At 43.6% G+C, this 21,430-nt stretch overlaps 1 protein-coding gene across 1 annotated transcript in view; it reads right to left on the bottom strand.

Moving 5' to 3' along the window:
- Positions 1–2,994: 2,994 nt before the first annotated feature.
- The window catches only part of EFEMP2 (EGF-like fibulin extracellular matrix protein 2), a 131,093-nt gene continuing 112,657 nt past the window's right edge, over positions 2,995–21,430 (bottom strand). Inside the window, exon 11 of the mRNA XM_078660457.1 lies at positions 2,995–5,287. Within this exon, the coding sequence (XP_078516583.1) occupies positions 5,126–5,287 (162 nt within the window). The 3' untranslated portion in view covers positions 2,995–5,125. The remainder of the gene's footprint in view (positions 5,288–21,430) is intronic.

Consider the following 21,430-nt stretch of genomic DNA (forward strand, 5'->3'; position numbering starts at 1 on the left):
GTTTATCCCTCCCCTAGATCACAGGCACATTACCTGTGTCCTTCGACTGGTCACTGTTGAAGCACTACTTTTTTTCCTTTTTGGTAAAACACTTAATCAGAGTGCATGTATTACTGCTGTCTCTACTGTGTACCCCCGCCAGACTCGGTTTTGCTGTCCCTCATGAGCCTCTCCCCTGTGTTGCTTTCTCTGGTGTTTAGTTCCCACAACAGGGATATGTTACTTTCTACCCTGTGTGCTTTTCTCCCTCCCCTTGCTCACCTGTGTTGCTTCACAAGAACCCTCAGTGTTATTGCCACCTTCAGTTTTCTTTTTATCTCCCGTGCTGTTTCCTTTCCCACCCATTGCCTCAGTGTTGCTTCCCCCACCCTTACCTCAAAAAAGAAAAACGTTTTTGCACAAATTTGTATTTTTCCTTTACTGATCTAATTTTTTAGGTATGCAAGCGTGTTGTCGGTACCTACAAAATGGGGCAGGTAGATGCCCGATATCTCTTTAAAAAAAAATATATATATTCTTTACCAATGCCGTGCAGCATCACTTAAAATCGATCTCAAATTCAATATTTCCCAAAGGCGAGACCTGCTGGTTTTGCCGATGCTTTTTTTGCTATTTCTTCTGGCTACAGTAATTGAAACACCAGGATGGGGGTGGTTACATAAAGTATCCAAGAATCAAAGTAGAGGGTGAAGGAAGACGTGATCCGTTCAGCTTCCTTAGTTTCAGTATCAAATAATCAAGAGGAAAGGATCACTTGTCCTGCATAACCAGGGTATGCAGGTTTCGTTCCGACTAATCCCAATTAAAAAAACCCTCATGCATGTGTAGAGTTGGTAACTAGAGTGGTATATCTTGATTCTCCGCTGTTCTTGACACGTGTCTGCATAATCATAGGGTTTAGTGGTTATGCATCCTCCACCCGGAGGTTTTACCCTTGGTTAAAAGCAGTAGTTAGTGACCAGTGATGTGAAGGTGTGAACTGAAAAGATAAAAATCTTGGACAGCCAGAATGATACATTTTAATTGTTCTGGATTCGAGATGTTTAAGATCTGAATTGTGTGGTAGAGAGTGACTAGGGCTCTCACACACTCCGTTTAGTGAATCTTGTAGGTCGACATGTTTCAGCCCTTCGCTGCCGGTTAGGTCAAGTAGGCTTTCATCAGGACCGAAGTGCAGGGTGTATAGAGACCTCGGGCGTCTCTGTGAGTGTTTTGACAAATAGGTGTTTTATTGGTTGCCTATTTGGGATGGTAAGGGAGATTATATATTAATCCTTCTCCCAGTAGGTCGCTAGGTACCTTGCGTGTTAAGCTATTGTGCCACATCGGGGTCCCAGTGAGTCATGGAGGCCTACTGCGGTCTCGCTCGTCACCACTTGTGCTGATTCTGCCACTCTGGGCCACACAATTCAGATCTTAAACATCTCGAATCCAGAACAATTAAAATGTATCATTCTGGCTGTACGAGATTTTTATCTTTTCAGTTCACACCTTCACATCACTGGTCACTACTGCTTTTAACCAAGGGTAAAACCTCCGGGTGGAAGATGCATAACCACTAAACCCTATGATTATGCAGACACGTGTCAAGAACAGCGGAGAATCAAGATATACCGCTCTAGTTACCAACTCTACACATGCATGAGGGTTTTTTTTTAATTGGGATTAGTCGGAACGAATCCTGCATACCCTGGTTATGCAGGACAAGTGATCCTTCGCTCTTGATTATTTGATACATAAAGTATCCACCATATCTCCATGCTATTCTGTGTGGGGGAGGAAAAATTCCTTTTATATATATATATATGTTTATATATAAAAAAAAGAATTTTTTCCTACCCCGCACAGAATAGCGCAGAGCCGTGTTGAATACCTTATGTAACCCCCCCCCCTTTCTCTTTCCCCATCTATAAGTAGTCACACCCAAGATACTAGGTGGAATACTTGTAAGTTTGATGCATATGTACTAGGGAGGATGTATCCCCCCCAAAATCTCTTTCAACTGGTAAGGGACCTCTCTATTCTTTAGATCAGAGAAGGTTCTCCCTGCTCGGATCTAATTTGTAAACACTAATTGGAAGCCATTAGTAACTTTTCTTTGTCCTAATAAGAATCACAAATCTCTAGACCCTTCTTTCTTCTTTCCCTCCAGTATTCCTTGTCAATCCAAATAACAGACTAACATGTCCACTACTCAATTTAATTTCACTATACTAATTCACCACTAATCCTTTATGGGTTCCGAAAAAGTGCTTCAACGCCTCGTGAGGGGTAGTAAGCGCTATATAAATGCAATTACCTTTTATCCTTCTAACTTTGATAAAATTAGTATCATTGAGTAGGGTAACAATAAACATCTGTTATTCAGCGTCAAGATACCCTTAGATGAACGTCTGCTATACAAATACACGTTATGTTATGTATTATGGACGCCCCATTGAAACATTTGTAATCTTCTTGCCCTTTGATCTCTCAGTGTCTTTTTAGATCGAAAAATCCTGCAGTCCTCACAGGTTGCTTCCTGGTGTTCTGGAGATAACCACAAGTTACACTCCTAGTGTAGGTCAGAGTGTGGAAAATTGGTGTGACAAGAAGGGCAAAATAGAAAAAGCGTACATTCCATCGCCAATTTGACGTTGTTGGAGTAAACGGCAAAGAGACGTTCCGCTGCTAAGGCCCCAGGGGGCTCCGGTTGAATCGAGTCCCCTGAATAAATTAGACGTCGATGGTATAAGCAGGGAAGCAGTGATGGAAAACAATATCAAGGGTATCAGGAGAGAACTGGATGACAGTATCGAACCAGAGCAGAGGAGAACACGTCTGGAGTCACTACAACCTCGTGACTCGAAAGACTTCTTCGAAGAAAAATAACTTTCACACTTCCAAGCCCAACAGTAGATGACAGACTTATGCCAAGCATGTATATTTACAGCCACACATACCATCAAACAATCAAACATATATTTCGTTATGGAGAGTAATTGAAAATTGTACAATATTTTTACTTTTTATTAAGTTTCTTTTTGTATTTTTACAAGTTATTTTTTTGTAAAACAATGATTATACAAACAACATATTTTACAAACAAAAAACACACTGAGAACGTCTTGGGACTTAATACAGAAAACTAAATAAAACAGTTTGTGGCACACCAGTTTGCTCCCTTCCTTCCCCTCATGCTCTTTCCCTCTTTTGACACTTTGTGAGCCATATTGCCTGCATGACAGTCTTGGTTCTTTTTAGAAAGAAAAAAGAAAGTGACTTTACTCCGCATCCATGAGTCCAATAGTGGACACAGAATAGTTCAATCCCCAAAATTTAATTTCACTCAGTTTCCCTATCCAGTTCAATGTTTTTTTTTAACTGAACTGAAGTGAAAGTTGTGAGTTCTAAACCTTGGCTTCATTTTCTCACATGCCCAAAATCCTAAAATTTGCACAGGAAGACAATTATTTAATAGACAACAGTATTAAAGACTAAGGCAGAGAAGGCAGGCTCGCTCTTGTTCAAAGGTTCAAAACAAAAAGCTGGGAGCGTAATTAGTAGACAGAAACACAAGATTTAGACATATGAGACGAAGCAAAACAACTCAAAGAATGCGAGTTAATTCTTGCCATTAACTATGATCAGATATTTTGGACAAATGAGATGCTGGGATTTGGAAAAAGAAAATTTGCTAAATTTGGTCTGTTTTGTTGAGACATAAGATAGAAAATGAGCTATTTGCTAAAAACACACCGAAAAAATATTCTCACAGATCGAAATTAAAAATGCGTACAACTGAATTACTGCTTGGGAATTGCACAGATATAGGTTTCTGAGAGGGCTGCATTCACTGCCACAGAGGGAATGTTGAATAGTTACATTTCTGTGTCTTATTCAAATGAAAAGTCTTACAGTGACAGCTTCCAGCTAATCCTTTTGATGTAGTGGAAGTACATGTAAAGCAATTCAAGAGGGAAAAGGGCATAAACCTTGTTAAAAGATCTTCTGTTCTTTAACTCTATAAGGGTTAATTTTTAAAGGTTGCCGGGGCTCGTGTGACTGCGCAATTATATGTTGTGCCAGCAGGCTCTTATAACAATAAGCAAATCAATGCAGTTCTTTGTGACACTCGAATACCTGAATAAGTCCTATGTATATAGCGTGCCTCAATGTTCCTGAATGTGGAAGAGATTGGTATTCACGTTAAAGCTAGTCCTGCTGGCCAGGAGTGATGCTGTTGTAATGTTAGCAGCCAGTACGAGTGGGAGAGGCAGGAAATAGATCTATTGTAACGCAAGGCTCAGAAGCTTGTGGTGCTGGTAAAGTAACGTTCAGAAGCCTCAACTGTGGGAAAACTACTTTATATTCTCAAAAGATATAAATATTGGCAGGTCAGGAGTGCTGTTAGGGTAACATAACCCATTGATAAAAACAGACAGCCACATACTGTGATTGCAGCCCCGCCTGCTGGTTAGAAAATGAAACTGCGGCTCCAGCGGCTGGGGGAATGTCAGAACACATTATTTTCTTGTAGTGACACCTGCTGGAGAACAGTAGTGCATCACCTTTAGTAGGGTACAATAAAGGCACGCTTCTTTCACAAACCCCATCCTGATTGTTTTTTAAAGGTTTTTAAATAGCCCTGAACAAATCTGAATTTGATGTTCATCTAGAAATTGTAGAATACAGCTGTATTTGGGAGGAACAAAAAGTGATTGAAAGGATATTGAACATCTGAAGTGGTCTAGCAGAGTAGCGAAGAGAGGTCTTAGTACCTCTCAGCTGGCCACCTCTTTCCTGCAGTCTTTGCAGAGTTTTGAGAAGATCGCAGACCATCAGCATAATTAGAAAGAACTTTGTTTCTATATCCAGCGAGATGGGTAAATACGCTGACAATCTGCCATCAGTTAATCAGTGAATGATGCCTTATTTGTAAACCCTGCTCTTGTTACTGTACTTGTTCCTTAAAATATAGTATTCAAGTGGGAGGGCGGAACACAACAGGGTATTACAAGAGCTATTGTAAATAGGAAAGGATAGTGAATTCCCATCCACTACTCAAGCTTTTCTTGGGAATGGAAATTTTAACCCCACCAGTGATGACTTATCCATCTTCGTCCACTCTCCAGACTTATTGCCTTTAGAAGGGATGCGCTCTGACAAAGACCGTGAGCCTCAGCACAGAGCTGGAGCGATAGCTCATCAGAGAGTTGGTGGTTTCCATCTCCAGGTCCAGCACAAACTCTCGTGGTCCCCTGGCAGTCCGTGCGAGCACCAGCATGGCACTGATGTTGTTCATTTGCTGCAAAGAGAGTATAGAGAAGAATCGTCAGAAATGGAGACAATAAAATGACTGTACAAACCACAAACTCTCTTTCATCTCTTCTTTAGTCCACATGAATTAATTCTGTTTGCAAACCTCCTACAGTCTCGTAATTTCTAGTAACCTGCCACCTCTGTGTATTGCCGATATTGCTGCCTAGCAACTCCATTAAACTCTTGTTTGGCGAACCAAAAAAAAAATAAAAAATTTAAACTGTGACAGCGTTGATTGGGTGAAATAATTGAGTAAAACTTAGAAAGGATGAAATCCTACAATTCTGCTCTGCAAATCCCTCCACAAAATTCAGCACACTTCACATTAGATTTCCATATATGCCCAGCCAAGCACAGAACAGGAGCATCCCATGTCCGGCACACCAATTGCCCAAACAAATTAATTGGCTAGGGTTGGAATTTTTGAACACCCTTCAATTTTGAAAACCTATTTCAAACGACTGGTGCAGAGTAAAAATAAAATACGCAGTGTACACTTGACGCTGACCACATGTTATTGATAAGTAAACACAAGTTTTTCCGAGGTTAGTTGGCTGAACGACCTTCGGCCAGGCTGCAGTGAGAAATTTGGTCCTAAGCTGAGAAATTTGTTTCTGATGATTGCCCGTATTTCAATGTCCCAGGTTTTGGTCGGGCTTAGTTTAGTTAGAGTCTTATGGGTAAGTTGATTACTGCTACTTCTGAACATCTATTCGAATATTTTAGAATTCAAGACAAAATAATTATAATGTGCTGCTGTTGATGTGGAAGTTTGCACTCTCTCTGCATGCCTATTATATTAACTGAATATATTTAAATGCTGCCAAGTTTTTAAAAGTTGTAATACTTAGATGTTCCTAAAGTGTGTTTTACCTTTTAATCTGGATGTATTTTTTGTATTTTCCAATTTTGTACATTGTTATGATTTCGCTAAAAGTAAAGTCAGTAACATGTATAATGTATCCTTGTCAGTTACCTTATATTCCTCCTTTTCTTCTACTCTCTTTCTGTAGAATTTACTCACAATGTGGTAGTATGAGATAACAATGATGTAGGAGTAGGGTAAACCTGTGTTGTGACTGTTATTTACAGCCCCTAGGTTATTTCCATTTCTTAACACGCTTCTGTCTATCCCTCTGCCATTGCTCAGAACTATCACATAATCCCCATTGTGCAACACGCACTGACTGCACATAACTGCTTACATAGGCACCCCTGGCCATGTGAAGAATGAGTAGCTTTGTGAAGGAGTTTATAGTCAGACCGCTAGCTGCAGAATTATCCCCACAGATCGAGAGAGCCAATATAATTTGGATAAGGGAAATTAAGGAACCAATTTTTCTTAACAGTGGCTGATGAGCAGTGGAAGACATACTCCATCTTGTTTACCTAACTAAATTGCCATTGCAATTTCTTCTTTATGCGGGTTCGAGTATATATTTGCTGTGCCTGCTTTTCAGCCTTTTTGCTGCCACATTTGCGGACTGCACTTTGTGCACAGTAGAAATTTGAGGTTGTTCTTCATGTTTGTGGCGCAGGGTGTTGGCATTCAGGCGCCTTTGCTAGAGCAGAGTATTTTGTGTACATTCATGCATTTATTTCCCTTTTTAGGGGGGTTGAGGATATATATATATATATATATATATATATATATAAAAAAACAAAGGATGACGACGCGTGTGCAGTTTAAAAGTATTTATTCTCTGGTGGCGGCAGAGAATAAATACTTTTAAACTGCACACGGCGGCGTCATCCTTTGTTTAATATTGAAGACTTGACTCGAGGAGTCTTTTCGACGACGCAACTTTCAGGAAGGGGCAAAGAATGCTTGAGTGACGACGAGGAATATATATATATATATATATATATATATATACATTACAGGAGGAGTTAGAATCCATTGGCTCTACGGAGGAAAAAAACAAACTGATGAATGAAATGCATTCCAGATTAAAGAAAGAGGAGGAGAAAATTATCGATCGTAAGGCATACAAATTCCAAAGAGACCGGACTGACTACGAGCTTGGTCAGATATTCACGTTCTCAAGAAAATATGATGGCATGCGCAAGGCAGCTGGAGGCGGAGGTACGCAAATTCACACATATGGCCGAAGAAACCGCAATCAGGCACAATCAACAACTTTGGACTCAACAGCTTTGGATTTTAGTTCGGGACCAGGAAGCGAATCAGAGTCTGAACTAAGAGGGTCCGGCACAATGCGTACCAACAAGAAACCGTCTCCAGGAGATGAAATAAGTTTTTTATGCAGCGGCACCCTGATTAAGAGGGTGTGCCGTTTTTAGAAAGGCTGACTATCTCCTAGTGTGTGATTTCGAATCTATGCTTCTGTGCTCAGAGCTGAATTGTGCACTGAAATTTTTAAAACTCTTATGTTCGTACTATTTTTATTTACGCCGCATGTTTTTGTGACTGTATTTTTTGTGTTCATGCCACTGACCTATCAAGTGCATTACCTTGCCTAGACCCTGGTCCGCCGCGGCGTATGCCGTTTGTTGCGGAGGGTCGCATAGGCAATATACTCACTTCCGCTCGAACCTAACACGGAAGAGACTGTCAGCGCTCTAGCTGATCCGGCCCCCTTCCCTATTTAGCTGGGAGGCAGGCGCGGACGCGCGCAGCGGCACCCTGATTAAGAGGGTATGCTGTTTTTAGAAAGGCTGACTATCTCCTAGTGTGTGATTTCGAATCTATGCTTCTGTGCTCAGAGCTGAATTGTGCACTGAAATTTTTAAAACTCTTATGTTCGTACTATTTTTATTTGCGCCGCATGTTTTTGTGACTGTATTTTTAGTGTTCATACCACTGACCTATCAAGTGCATTACCTTGCCTAGACCCCGGTCCGCCGCGGCGTATGCCGTTTGTTGAGGAGGGTCGCATAGGCAATATACTCCCTTCCGCTCGAACCTAACACGAAAGAGACTGTCAGCGCTCTAGCTGATCCGGCCCCCTTCCCTATTTAGCTGGGAGGCAGGCGCGGACGCGCGCAGCGGCGCGCCGGCAACGCGCCAAAGGCAAGCACGTCTGCCAGAACGCTGCCAGCTGCCTCATCTTTATCGTCTCGCGGGTGGGTCTCCTTCCTTGGTTACTATTATACTTTGAAAATGGCTGCTATTACAACACCTCGCATCAGGTATGCACGGAAGGAACTTTTAGAGTTAAACTCTCTACTTATTGTGGCACCAGAGGCATTATTAGCCGATATTCGGAAAGCCCCTTGTGCTTTTAACATAGAACCATCAGTAGAGAGGCGGACTGAGAGAGGGGAAGCTCAGACCGTTTCCACAAGCCCAGCACAGGCGAAATGCACGGCTATATACTTTAATGCGAGATCCATTCCAAGGCACGCCCTGGAGAAGGCACGCCCTGGAGATATGGAGCCTTCTTGACCCTGAAAATCCTGATCTGTGCTTCATATCTGAGACATGGATGCATGAACAAGCTATTCCTGACCTTCATATAGCTTTCCCTCAGCAGTACGCTGTAGTGACCTGACAGATGGGCGACTGGGCGACTGGACAGGAGGGGACACTAGGACCCTGTGGGTCATGAGGGAGGTGACCAGGTCACCGGACACCACATCCTGTTAGGGGACAGGAAGGGGACGGACACAAGGAGGACTGAGCAAGGGGACGGATGTGCCGAGGCATGCTGCTGCAAACATAATAAAGAATATCATGTACACTCACCTTAGTCCCGTGTGTGGTGTATCGGCGGTCCATCTACAAGGACATGACAACTGGCGACGAAGGACGTGGAGATCGACGCGTGGATCGACCTTGCCATTAGGAGTAACCAGGTGCCCACCCTGGATAAGCTGGCAAGAGGAGAAACGAGAAAAAGGAGCGAGATCGGAGCCCACCCGACCGCCTCTGAAGCAAGGAAAGAAAATACGCAGTAAGCGCGAAGCTTCGAAATCAGACGCGCGAGCTCTCGCGAGAGGCTGAGAGTCTCGGCGGCCATTTTAGATCCAGGTGGCTGGACCAATAGGAGGCGAGAGCGTGGCGGGCGGGCGGCCATCTTAGAGTCAGACGAGAGCGAGATTTCGAGCGCGAAATCTCGCGTGAAGAGCGGCGGCCATCTTAAAGAGGACATTAAAAGAAAGGGACATTGGAAACAACAGAGCAGCCATAACAGTCAGGAAAAAGAAGAAAAAGAAGGAAAGATGTTAAAAGAGTGGAATAAAAGCAAGAGAAGCTAAAGAAAGGTCCAGAGAAAGGAGAGAAAAGCAAAAAGTGCCGACCCAAACAGCAATGGAGCAATAAAAGCACAGGCAAATGCAATAAAAGAAAATAAAGGAAAAAGGAGAAACAACAAAGAGAAAAGGTCAAAAGAAACAGGAAACGCAGGAAAGAACAGAAGAGTGCCAAGAAGAGCACCTAGAATAGAAGAGTGCCAGGAAGAGCACAGAAACCAGAAGAGTGCCGGAAGAGCACGGAGAATAGAAGAGTGCCAGGAGGAGCACTGGAAAAAACAAAAGAGTGCCAGGAAGAGCACAGAAAAGAAGAGACAGCACAGGAAATAGACAAAGAGTGCCAGGAAGAGCACAGAGCACAGGAAATAGACAAAGAGTGCCAGGAAGAGCACAGAAAACAGAAGAGTGCCAGAAAGAGCACGGGAAACAACGAAAAGTACCAGGAAGAGCACAAGTAGGAATTAGAGAACCAACGCCACCAGAGAATATCCCGTCGCTAGCAAGAGCGGAGGCAAGAGCGACAGCACACGCCAAGGAGATGGAGCGAGGAAAAGACAAACGACTGGAGCAAGATCGCGCAGGCAGCTGGAAAAAAGACAGGAATGAACAGGCCACGAGAAAACACAATGAAGGAACATGCTACAGGTGTGGACTTAAATTTCCACATCGCGGCCCATGCCTAACATTGGGCCAGATGTGCAAGAAATGGAATGGGAGAAATGACTATGCCAGAGCACGCCAAGGAGTGCAGTCCAGGAACGACAGAGGAAGACTATGGAGACCTCAAGTGTCAACAAGTAGACATGTTGAAACAGGAAAAAGGAGCTCATCACTAGAATCAGGTGAAGAAGAGGAAGAAGAAGAAGAAAGGACTGAACGACTCTATCTTATGACGGATGTTACCACAGAGTCAACGGATGAAGATGAAAAAGGAAAAAGAAGGTGCGTGACGATAGGAGTAGGATCACACAAAACAAAGATTGTCTTGGACAGCGGTGCAACATGTAACATCATGTGTGTATCGGAATGCAAAAAGATGAAGAGAAAGCAGACGTCGAGACTGTCCCGAGTTGAGGTTTTCACTCGGGGGTCACGGAAACAAGTGACAAACATGGGGAAATTTACAGAAGAGCCGACACACGAAGACCAAAGGATCGAAGAGGACATTCATGTGCTGAAGGGCGACATCCCGGCGCCATGTTTGCTGAGTATAATGACAGCTCAGACAACGGGTCTCATGGCCATGACATACAACATGCCAGGAAAAAGAAGCATCCTAAAAGAATACCCCAAGCAGCGCACTGAACTGACTGTAAATGCGAGCCCAGTGGGACTGGGAGCAATAGTGGCACAACACAAAGCAAGAAAAGATTCCCCAAGACACAGGGTGGCATATGGGAGCAAAAGTATATCAAACGTGGGAGAAGGATACTCCCAGCCGGAAAAAGAGAGCTTGGCGGCAGTGTGGGCGTGTGAACGCTACCACATGGTCATCCACAGAAAGCTGTTCAAAATCATAACAGATCACCAAGCACTGGTAACAACATGCGGACACCGAAAAAGAATGAGACCGCCCAGGATAGAGAAGTGGGGGACAATGCTGATGGATCACAACCTCAAAAGGATACACAAGACGAGGAAGGAACACAAGACAGCAGACGATATATCAAAGCAAACCCTACCACAAGTGTCCCAAGCGACAACCATGGCGGAGGAACATCTAAACTTTGCACTGAAGCGTAACACACCGGCAACGATAACAATGAAAGAACTAGAACAAGAGACAAAACAAGACATCACCATGCCGACCATAATGAAGGTGACCACACAGCAAAGGTAGAGGCACCCCAACAACAACAACAACAGCAGCTGGAAAAAAGATGTAGTGAAGGAAGAGCTGTTGGCGTTCAAAAAGATTAGTGAAGAACTATCAGAAAGCGAGAACGGAATAGTGACGAAAGGCACCAGAATAATAATACCACGGACGCTGAGAAGCAGGACAGCAGAATTGGCACGAGTCACATAGAGGGACTGTGGCAACAAAAAAAATGGAGCGAGGAAAAGTATGGTTCCCGAGATTTGACAACATGGGAGAAGAAAGTGTGATGCACTGTCACATCGGCCAAATAACGGGGCCCACATCAAAGCAGGAGCCACTGCAAGTGTCCGCATTTCCAAAAGCAGCATGGACAGAGCTGGCAGCTGATTTCTACGGGCATTTGAAAGCAGGAAATTACCTACTGGTAGTAATAGATGAAGTATCCAGATTCCTCATAGGGAGACAAGTGGAATCAACATCAGCCAACGCAACTTTGCCAGCTCTGGATGACATATTGGCAGCATGGGTGTCACCGCAAACACAACAAACAGACAAGGGACCACCATTCTTTAGTGACGAAGGCAAAAGGTCCATGGAGTACCTTGGGAGCAACGATCGACGAATAGCGTCTCTGTGGCCGATAGAGTCAATTGGACAAGCACTATGTCAGGTGCTGAGAAACTGTCGAAACACCCCTCACAGCCCCACAGGAAGATGCTCTGCGGAGCTGGTGCTGGGGCGATCAAGTAGAACGAGGTTGCCCCAAGTGAAAGAAGTGGAAAGGATGGAACAAAAAGACATAGCTGAAAGAGACAAAGAAGCAGAAACAAGAATGAAGGCGTATGTTGATCGGCAGAGACATGCAACAGATGCAAAAGCGAGAAAAGGAGACACCGCGCTAGCTCGACAAAGACAACCACGGAAGTCCGATAGCACTTTTGCAAAAGACCCACTGACGGTAATGGAAGTGGAAGGGCAAATGAAAACGGTGTCAGCAGGACAATACTACATCACCAGGAATGAGTCGTACTCTAGAGAATTAAAGACAAAAGAAGAGGAGCGGCCGAAACGTGGGCTGAAGAAAGACGCCCAAGGGAAAGCAGCACAAGAGGATTTAAGAGAACAAAGACCGAAAAGAGAAGGCAAGAAGCCCAAGAGACTGATTGAGGAGATACAAAGAAACGGAGACCTGTGGACACACTTTTTCCGTATATCAATGTCTGTCTGTCTCTCTCTCTCTCTCTCTCTCTCTCTCTCTATCTCTCTCTCTCTCTCTTCCCCTCTCTCTTCCTCTCTCTCTCTCTCTCTCTCTCTCTCTCTCTCTCTCTCTCTCTCTCTCTCTCTCTCTCTCTCTCTCTCTCTCTCTCTCTCTCTCTCTCTCTCTCTCTCTCTCTCTCTCTCTCCCGCTCTCTCCCGCTCCAGCATCATCAGCAAATACTGTCAACATAAAAGGGGGTGACAACGTCCAGTTGAAATGTACCAAAGATTTGTCTGTATGTAACAAAGATTTGTTTGCGACAAGGGGGGAGGTGTAGTGACCTGACAGATGGGCGACTGGACAGGAGGGGACACTAGGACCCTGTGGGTCATGAGGGAGGTGACCAGGTCACCGGACACCACATCCTGTTAGGGGACAGGAAGGGGACGGACACAAGAAGGACTGAGCAAGGGGACGGATGTGCCGAGGCATGCTGCTGCAAACATAATAAAGAATATCATGTACACTCACCTTAGTCCCGTGTGTGGTGTATCGGCGGTCCATCTACAAGGACATGACATACGCCATAGTTAGGTCTGATAGAATAGGGGGAAGGGGTGGAGGAATATTGATAGCAGCAAAGGAGAATATGAGTGTCCATATTATAGAAAGCATAGTGGTTAACGAATTAGAGATCATAGTTTTTAGAGTGAATGGTCTGGGAAGAGAGGTGTGGAAAGGGGCACTGTTATATCGACCCCCTGGGAATAAAGGAGATTTTGCCAATACCTTATTAGAAATTATAGCCCCTCATGTATTAACTGCGGACAGTTTTCTGTTACTGGGTGATTTTAATTATCACGCTGATGACCTGTCAGACGTAGAGACAGAAAAACTATTCTCTTCTATGAGTACCCTTAATCTGAATCAAAAGATTACGGGTCCCACCCACCAAGCTGGCCACACGCTGGATTTTCTATTTACGAATTCTCCCAATATCTGGACGGTCCCCCCCACCCCATTATTGTGGACTGACCACTACTTGGTGAAATTCGTTATAAATAACTGTGTACTGGAAACGACTAGTAATAAAGACAAAATAGCATGCAGAAACATGAAAAAAATCACACTTGCTGCTTTTTCTGATAGTTTTCAGACAGATCAAATAGACCTGAAGGCAAATGTGAACCTAGCAGCAATTCATCTGGAGTCAGCCGTTGGCAGGGCACTGGACAGGATTTCTCCTTTACAAATGGTCAAGTGCAGGGAGAAATTTTCACCCTGGTTTACCGACCGATTAAAAGATCTTAAGACCTTGACAAGAACTGCTGAGAAAACCTGGCGGAAAAGTAAAAACTTAAATGACCGTAAAACTTATCAAACCCTACATACTAAATATATGAGGGAAATAAGAACGGTTAAGAGAATGCATTTAGCTGAACGGATAACCAAGGCTGAGAACGCCTCTAAGGAGCTTCACCATATCTTAAAGGAATTTACTTCCTTTAAAAGTCCACAACTAACACCAAACACTGAAGAATGGTCGGAAGAGCTTTCAAAATTCCTAGAGGATAAAATTACAAACATATGTCATTCCTTTGGATCGGACAGTAAATCCATTCAGTATTTAGATCAGGATTTATATATAAATGAATCTTTATATATAAACGAATCTTCCCCGAGGTGGGCCGTTTTTGAACTGTTCGATAATGAAAAAACTATGCTAGTAGGGCGGAAAATTAAATCAGGTTCCCCCACTGATCAATTAACCTCTAAATTATTTGCCATCCTTGCCCCAGCATTGGTGGACTGTTTCTCTAGCCTTTTAAATAAATCTTTAAAAGAAGCGGAGGTTCCAAAAATCTGGAAGGCGGCAAGAGTTAAACCTATATTAAAAAAACTTGGCGCTGATGCAAATGCTTTTATAAATTATCGTCCCATTTCCTTGTTGCCATATGCAGGGAAAGTGTTGGAAGCATTTGTAAATGAACAACTGGTTAACTACTTGGAGACAAATGACCTACTTGATACATCACAGTCAGGTTTCCGTGCTGCCCACAGCACGGAAACAGCACTGATTGAGGTTGCTGACAATATTAGGCTTGCCTTGGACAAACGTCAATCTTCCATCCTTGTCCTTTTAGATCTGTTGGCCTCCTTTGACACCATCTCCCACCAGATCTTGATTAGAAGGCTGTGGGAGTGTGGTGTCAGAGGGCAGGTATTGAGATGGTTTGTCAGCTATCTGACCAACCGGACGACCACAGTACAAGTAGATAAAACCTTGGCCAGTACTCGGCCCGTCATAAGAGGTGTACCGCAGGGCTCCATTTTGAGCCCCTCGCTTTTTAATGTGTACATGGCCCCCCTGGCCAAAGTGATCAGGGCATGCGGTTTTGAGGTGCTGTCGTACGCGAATGATACGCAAATACTGGTCACACTTGGCCCCGACGCAGATGAGACAAAAAGGCGTTTCAGAAACTGTATGGTAGAGGTAAAAAACTGGATGGGCCATAACCACCTTCAGCTTAATGGCAGTAAGTCTGAGGTCATCTTATTTGGGAGAGCGAGTGAGTACTGGACCCAGGACTGGTGGCCTTCTGAATTGGGGGAGTGTCCCGTTCCAAAGGAATCAGTCCGCAACTTAGGTTTCCGCATGGATAACAAGTTGTCCACGAAGGACCAAGTTAATCATACGGTGGGGACCTGCTTCGGAATTATGCGGAGTCTACGCAGGATCTTCAAATGGATACCAGCGGAAGCACGTAGAATTCTGGTTCAGGGCCTGATTGTTAATAGACTAGATTATGGCAATTCACTTTTCCTCGCCATAAACGAGTGCCATATTAGGAAACTGCAGGTTTTACAAAATACGGCTGCTCGTCTGGTCTTGGGCCTGCCCCGAACATCTCCTTCACTGCTGTGTCTGAAAATCTTATACTGGCTCCCTGTACATAAAAGGATTACTTTTAAGGTCCTATGTCTGGTTCACAAATACTTGTATGGACAGGGACCAAAATATTGGACCCAAAAACTTACATGGTATATGCCTGGCAGACAGCTGAGATCGAGCACTAAATCACTGCTCACGCCTCTCAGAGTTCAAACTGCCAGAAATGGTGGCCGTGCCTTTTCTTTTTGGGCACCATCTCTCTGGAACAAACTACCGCTGAGTCTTCGCACGACCGCAGAACATATGAATTTTCGAAAAAAATTGAAAACCTGGATTTTCTGCTAGATCTATCTTAGGGCTCATCTCCTTTTTCAGGACTGTCTGCATGCGCCATGAGACTCCCTTGGACGTGATATGTGCGCAATACAAATGTCCAGACTAGACTAGACTAAACATGACTAGGAGCGTCTTCAGACCTTACGACCAGAGACAAGAAAAAATTACAACGAAAACACAAAAATTACACCAGCAGGAGGAGGGAGAGGACAAGGGCAAGGGCAAGGAAATGGAGGACAACAGAAGAAGAAGGGCAGGGGATAGTGGTACAAAAAATGAAAAACGATGCACAAATGACCATTATCAATTTGACTCCTATGGTACTAACAACTAAAGAAGAAAATATTCTCAATCTGGGACTTTCATTTGCTCCCAAAACCAATTTAAACTACGCGGCAACTTGAACGGACATCTACAGAGCTACACGGAAGCTCAAATTGAAAAAATGTCATGCATTGAAATCGGTAGATGATCAACAGGTCAGTTGTGATGTCGAACTGGGCAACAGCACCACCTCATTGTCGCAGGAAATTGGTACCCTTTGGAACAATGACGGTAATGATTCAATAATGGACACAGATAACCTCTGTCCTATGGAGATGGGAGTGAATACAACTAAAATCTCAGAGGTTTCTACCAGAGTGTCCCCTCCTACTCCCTTCAAACCAACCTTGACCATTTGCCCACTCATGCCCCGCGATGCTATAGACGTATTTCATGAGAATATGACCAGTGACCTCAAAGAACTATACAGCAAGATTGGTAAGAGAAAACATAAATTTGATTAATTGACATTTGAATATGAGACTTTGATGAACAGATTTAAGAAAGACAATAAGATTGTTGTACGCCCTAGTGACAAAGGGGGCAATGTGGTACTTCAAACCAAAATTAATTTCGATAAGGAGGCGTTCCACCAACTAAATCAACGTGACCACTATGAAAGATTAAAAGGCGATGAAATAAAAAATATGCGGAGTGAATACCATCTCTTATTACAAAAATGGAAGTCTATGAAATTATTGGCGGACTCTGAATATAAATATCTAAAAACAGATTTCCCAGTGACTCCAGCCATATATTTCATCCCCAAGGTCCATAAGGACAAAAACAACCCTCCGGGTAGACCTATCATTACGGCCAGAGGCAGTCTGCTTGAAAGAACATCTATCTATATCGATTATTTTTTACAGTACCACGTAAGATCTTTGGACTCATACATCCAGGATACAGGGGATTTCCTGGTCAAACTTGAAAACATCCAATGGCAGGAGGACGATTGGATGTTAGCCCTGGATGTTACGTCCTTGTACACCAGTATCCGCCACACAGATGGCATTGCAGCAGTGCAATACTATCTGGATAGGAGGGAGGCTAAGTACAAATTACACAGTGATATGCTTATTCAAATGCTCACATTCTGTTTACAACATAATGTATTTATGTTTAACAATCTCTTATACAGGCAACTTTAAGGTGTAGCAATGGGGGCCAGTTTTTCCCCAAGCTTCGCGTGTCTTCACATGGGGGCTTGGGAGGAACTGGTCCTCCAGACTTGCTTTCAGCATGAAATGACGAATCGGGTCATCACATGGCACCGATTCATAGATGACCTGTTTATTATCTGGAGGGGGAGCAAAGATGAGGCGATAGAGTTTGTTGACCGTCTCAATGACAACCAACTCAATATTCACTTCACAGTGACCATGAGTCAACAACAGGTCCCCTTCCTTGACACAGAAGTATATGTACAGAACAACAGGTTAGAGACTAGGCTGTTTCGCAAAAGCACAGCCGGGAATACTACCTTGCATGCTGGAAGCACACATCCTTCCCATCTCATTATGAGTATTCAGTATGGTGAGATGTTACGCCTTCGACGGCTTTGCAGTAATGAGCAAGAGTTAAAGGAGGCTCAAGCTGTTAGTTCTGAAAGATTCTTGGAAAGGGGGTATACACAGAAAACAATTGACGAAGCCATACACAAGTCTTTAGGTGTTACCCGTCAATCCCTCTTATCTAGATATGTTACGGCTACGGAGGTACCTTCAGGCAATGTGGCAATTGAATCCAGTAGCACTGTTTGCACTGACACATTCAGGTTAATTACGGGCTACTCGTCTCAGCACAAAGACATACGTAAAATGATAATGAAGAATTGGCCCATACTACTTAAACATCCGGTTATTGGGCATCACCTACCCAAACGGGCCTCCATTACGTACAGCAAAGCCCCTAATATGAGAGACAGGCTGGTGGACACTGGCCCTGAGGTTTTAACTAAAACCTCATGGTTGCATAACAGGGGAGGCTTTTACAAATGTAAGTCATGCAAAGCCTGTACACACGGGGTGAACCACACTAGCTACAAGGATGGCTTTGGGGATAAGGAATATATGATCACAAAGACCCTAACCTGTAAGACTGATTTTGCAGTATACATATTGGAATGTCCGTGCCCACTACGTTATGTGGGGAGCACTAAATTGCCTGTGCACAAACGCATCCTACAGCACCTACGTGCCATAACATCGCAAGATAACAATTATCCTGTTGCAAGGCATTTTAAACAACATCATCAGAGCAACAATGGAGATCTCAGATATTACGTAGTTTCATGCAGTCCTAGCTAGCAGACGTGGGGGTAATAGAGAAGCGAAATTACGCAAATTAGAAACTAGGTATATTTTACAGTTCAACAGCAAGCAGCCGGGGGGACTCAACGTGACGGAGGATCTCTGTACCTGTTTACATTAGAAGTACTTAAGAGAGTTACACCGCCCCCCTTGGTTCACCCAGTACACAACAGTGTTTTAACTATATGAATATTTATAATAACTTTTTAGAGAGTGGTTTTCATGCAACTATTATCTATTGATTTATTTATTTATTGTTGTTTTAACTTTACACTGCTTTGAACAATTAATGCATTGAAATTGATGGCTGAATGTATGATATTGTTCATATTTAGTCATGACTTTAGTTGCACTGTTGACTGCCTACCTACAACTGATAATTTCGCTATTTGGCTGTGCTCCTCATCAACGCTTAGTTCTTTACCAAATTTGGATGTAGACTAGATTTGCTGACATTCCCCCACAAGAATCATTGATAATTGTTGTTGATCTTGGAAACTGTATGTAAGTATTGAGTATTTACTTTCGATTTCTCTATATTCTAATCATCTTCTCCGGGAAAGCAATAGATCATTGTGCATATATCTGAATTGATTTTGATCTACCTAGTATGATTATGTAAGTGACCCTACTACTATTGGACTGGGCTCAGTTTCCTTTAGTGGGTCAGATGTCTGATCAATCATGTGCGGTAACTTTTGATATTTTCAACTATTTTTGCACATTTTGCACTTTCACTTATTTTATCATTTTAATGGGCCCTACTTTGAACTGGTATATACATGGTTTGGGGATTTATCCCAGTATTGCACAATGTCTATATCTAGTGACTTTTACATATCATGATATATTTTATGTAATTTTGTCCTTGATCATGTGTGAACATAGACTTTTTTTTAACACTATTAATGAATTGCTAGGTATTTTACTAGTATTATTTTTAGTGTTTTACTGCTTATATTTATTGTACAGATTTCGTGTATTTTACATTGAATGTGCCGGCAGTCTTTTTACCATGTTAATTTATTGTGGCCCAATTGGATTGTAGCACTGGCACTTTAAATTTTCACCCCCCACACAATTTCGCTGTCATGTGAGCAAGGCTCATGGGAGCTGAAACGTTATGAAGCCGACAAGCAAAATAAATACCTAAGGAAGAACCGAATTTTGGTCCGTGCTTTGCTTTTCATCGCGTCTGCCAATGCAACTGCTGCGCGTTGGGAACTGAGGTTAAGGCATATATATATATATATATATATATATAGAGATATATATATATATGGATATATCACTGAAAAAAACATAGGTTTCAGACATGTTTTAGTTAGGAATTAGCATTTAAAAAACCTTCGAAATTCACCAAAAAAACATAGGTTTTAGGGGTGTTATAGTTAGCTGGACATTTCACTCGTACAAAACCATTGAAATTCCTCCGTTATAGTTAGTTGTACTAACTATAACTTGCGTGCCCGGGGCGCTAGAGGGAGCACAGCGGAATAGCTGCCTTCTGAGGCAGCTCTGCCGGCCAGGTCCGAAATGCTGTAAAAGAGAAAGTATAGCGGATGCAAACTCTCGCGGTACGAGGACAGATACGGACATCGGAATGTAGCGGCTTTGATACAAGCGCCACATGATACTGCATTAGCGTTGCTGAGGCCAAAAAATTCAACAGTGAAGTTATCGCGCCGGGCGGGCAGCGACTTGCACAAGATGGCGGCGCCCTGCCACAAAGCATAATTGGAGCGAACCTGGTAAAGACCTGCGGCTGTAATGCGACGTAAGCTACATATATGACAGAGGAATCAACACGGTATGCAGCGCTGTTCCCTATAAGCCAGGGTGAGACATTAGTGGTGCTGTGGGAAGTGGTGCCCACGTTTGATATGAGGACCATGGGGTGATGACATAAAATGGCGGCTCGCACTGTAGGCGGGGGTCGCTAATGCATAACGGAGCGCTATGTATCTGTAGCACTTTAACAGCGACGACCCAGCAGAGTCTGCGCCCACGCATCGTGACTGTCAGCTGTAGCCCTATTCCTTCTGCAGATGTTGCGGCAAATGATTCAGGACATGTGTACAATACCTAACTCGCCGGAAACTCCTGTGGTGCGTGATATCATAGCGTAGAGTGCTCAAAACGGGGCAGGTGCGTGGCGTATATCAGCAAGAAGCCCTGCAGCATATCGGAGCTGGGAGACAACTGTACAGGATGCACAGGGAGCGCAATTGCATGCTGGCACACGCGAAGAAACCTGCTGTGTATGATACTCTTGACTAACAGCTTCTCTCATAACTGATAATTCTGGTGGTGTGTGGTCTCCAAAGCTGCACTTCTGATTATCGTGGGCCCCCTCTACAGAACGAATTTGTGTGGTACCTTCCACGGGGGTGTCTTGTGTGGTGGCACATTCCCTTCTGCCGCAGCGTCTCACTGAATCAAGAACGCCACTCCTGTTGACAACTACCTACGGGCTCTGTCTGGATCTGTCTGTAATATAGAGGTAACTACACAAAATAAGTTAAGGAAGCACACCCTGGCCCTCCTGAGATCTCCATAGAGTCCTTTCCAGTTTTAGCTGTGTACTGGCGATATTCCACTAGTCTGGCGCTATCTCACTGTGTGGTAATGGGGAAGCCTGAGAAACAACAATCCAAGCTGACTTTTGAGTAAAAAAAACATACCAAAAGCGCGACAGCGAACTCGGACACTGAACCAGAAAGTGAAATGAGGTCACCCAGCGGCATGGCACACGTGCTGCAGGCCATACAACAGAGCCTGCAGGACATAAATGGGAAGCTAGACACCGTCATGCAATGTGTTGACAACATAGCGGCTAAGCTGGATAAGCATGGGGAACGCCTGGTCAAGGCCGAAACCAGAATTACCGCAGTAGAAGATGAATCCCATACCACAACCAAAAAATGCTCAGAAATCGATAATATATTGGACGCAGAGGACTTGGAAGCGAGATCCCGCCACAATAACGTCTGCATTACAGGTGTTCCAGAATCCACCAACACCGGGAGGAT

The sequence above is a fragment of the Lissotriton helveticus genome, chromosome 9, assembly GCF_964261635.1.
Source record: "Lissotriton helveticus chromosome 9, aLisHel1.1, whole genome shotgun sequence".
NCBI lineage: Eukaryota > Metazoa > Chordata > Amphibia > Caudata > Salamandridae > Lissotriton > Lissotriton helveticus.